General features: G+C 44.1%; 1 protein-coding gene across 1 annotated transcript; it reads right to left on the bottom strand.

Annotated features, from left to right (window-relative positions):
• LOC105306245 (olfactory receptor 51F2-like) lies at positions 1-945 on the bottom strand. Its single transcript, XM_011381144.1, has one exon. It carries the CDS (start codon positions 943-945, stop codon positions 1-3), a length of 945 nt encoding a protein of 314 aa, XP_011379446.1.
• Between the last annotated feature and the right edge of the window lie 3 nt (positions 946-948).

Genomic DNA, 948 nt, shown 5'->3' with positions numbered 1-948 from the left:
TTAAATGTGACTTCCCTTGGAACATACACGTTTGAGCATAGCTTTTTGAATCTGCTTTGTTTTCACACTATAGATAATGGGATTCATCACCGGAGGAATGAGCAAATATACATTAGCAATGAGTGTGGGCACATAGGGTGGAGCACGTTTTCCAAATCTGTGAACAAAAGACAGGCTGATCAAAGGGATGTAGAATATGGCCACGGCAGTAATATGAGAAATACAGGTGCTGAAGGCCTTTTTCCTCTCTTCTGGGGATGCAATGTTGAGAACTGAGCAAATGATTAAGACATAGGAAAGCAGGATAAAGATAGAGTCCACCCCAGCAGTAGAAATAATTGCAGTTAGTCCAAATGCACTATTTATCTTTGTATCTGAACATGAGAGCTTCATCACGTCAGGGTGGAAGCAGTAGGAGTGATGGAGCACATGACTGTGGCAGAATGATAGACGCTTAAGAAGTAGGACTAGTGGTGTCAGAATGACAGTCCCCCTGGTAATGACGGCCAAACCAATCTGTGCAATCCTTGCATGAGTTAGAATGGTAGCATATCTCAAGGGGTTAGAAATGGCCACAAAACGATCAAAGGCCATAGCCAGGAGCACTGAAGATTCCATGAAAGTGAAGAGGTGAATGAAGAACATCTGCAATAAGCAAGCATTGAAGCTGATTTCCCGGGCATTGACCCAGAATATTCCCAGTACTGTCACCAGTGTAGAGATGCATAAGCCAATGTCAGTGGTGGACAACATGGAGAGGAAATAGTACATGGGCTCATGGAGGCTTGGTTCAGTGAAGACTACAAACAGGATCAAGGTATTTCCAGAAAGGGCAGTTAAATAGAGGCAGCAAAAGGGGATGGAGATCCAGGCATGTGCCCATTCAAGTCCAGGGACCCCCGTCAAAAAGAAAGTAGGGAAAGTGGAGTTGTGGTAGAATGGCATTAT

Source organism: Pteropus vampyrus, unplaced genomic scaffold (assembly GCF_000151845.1).
Source record: "Pteropus vampyrus isolate Shadow unplaced genomic scaffold, Pvam_2.0 Scaffold431, whole genome shotgun sequence".
Lineage (NCBI taxonomy): Eukaryota > Metazoa > Chordata > Mammalia > Chiroptera > Pteropodidae > Pteropus > Pteropus vampyrus.
The sequence above is the reverse complement of the archived record's forward strand: the minus strand, read 5'-3'. Positions and strand labels throughout refer to the sequence as shown.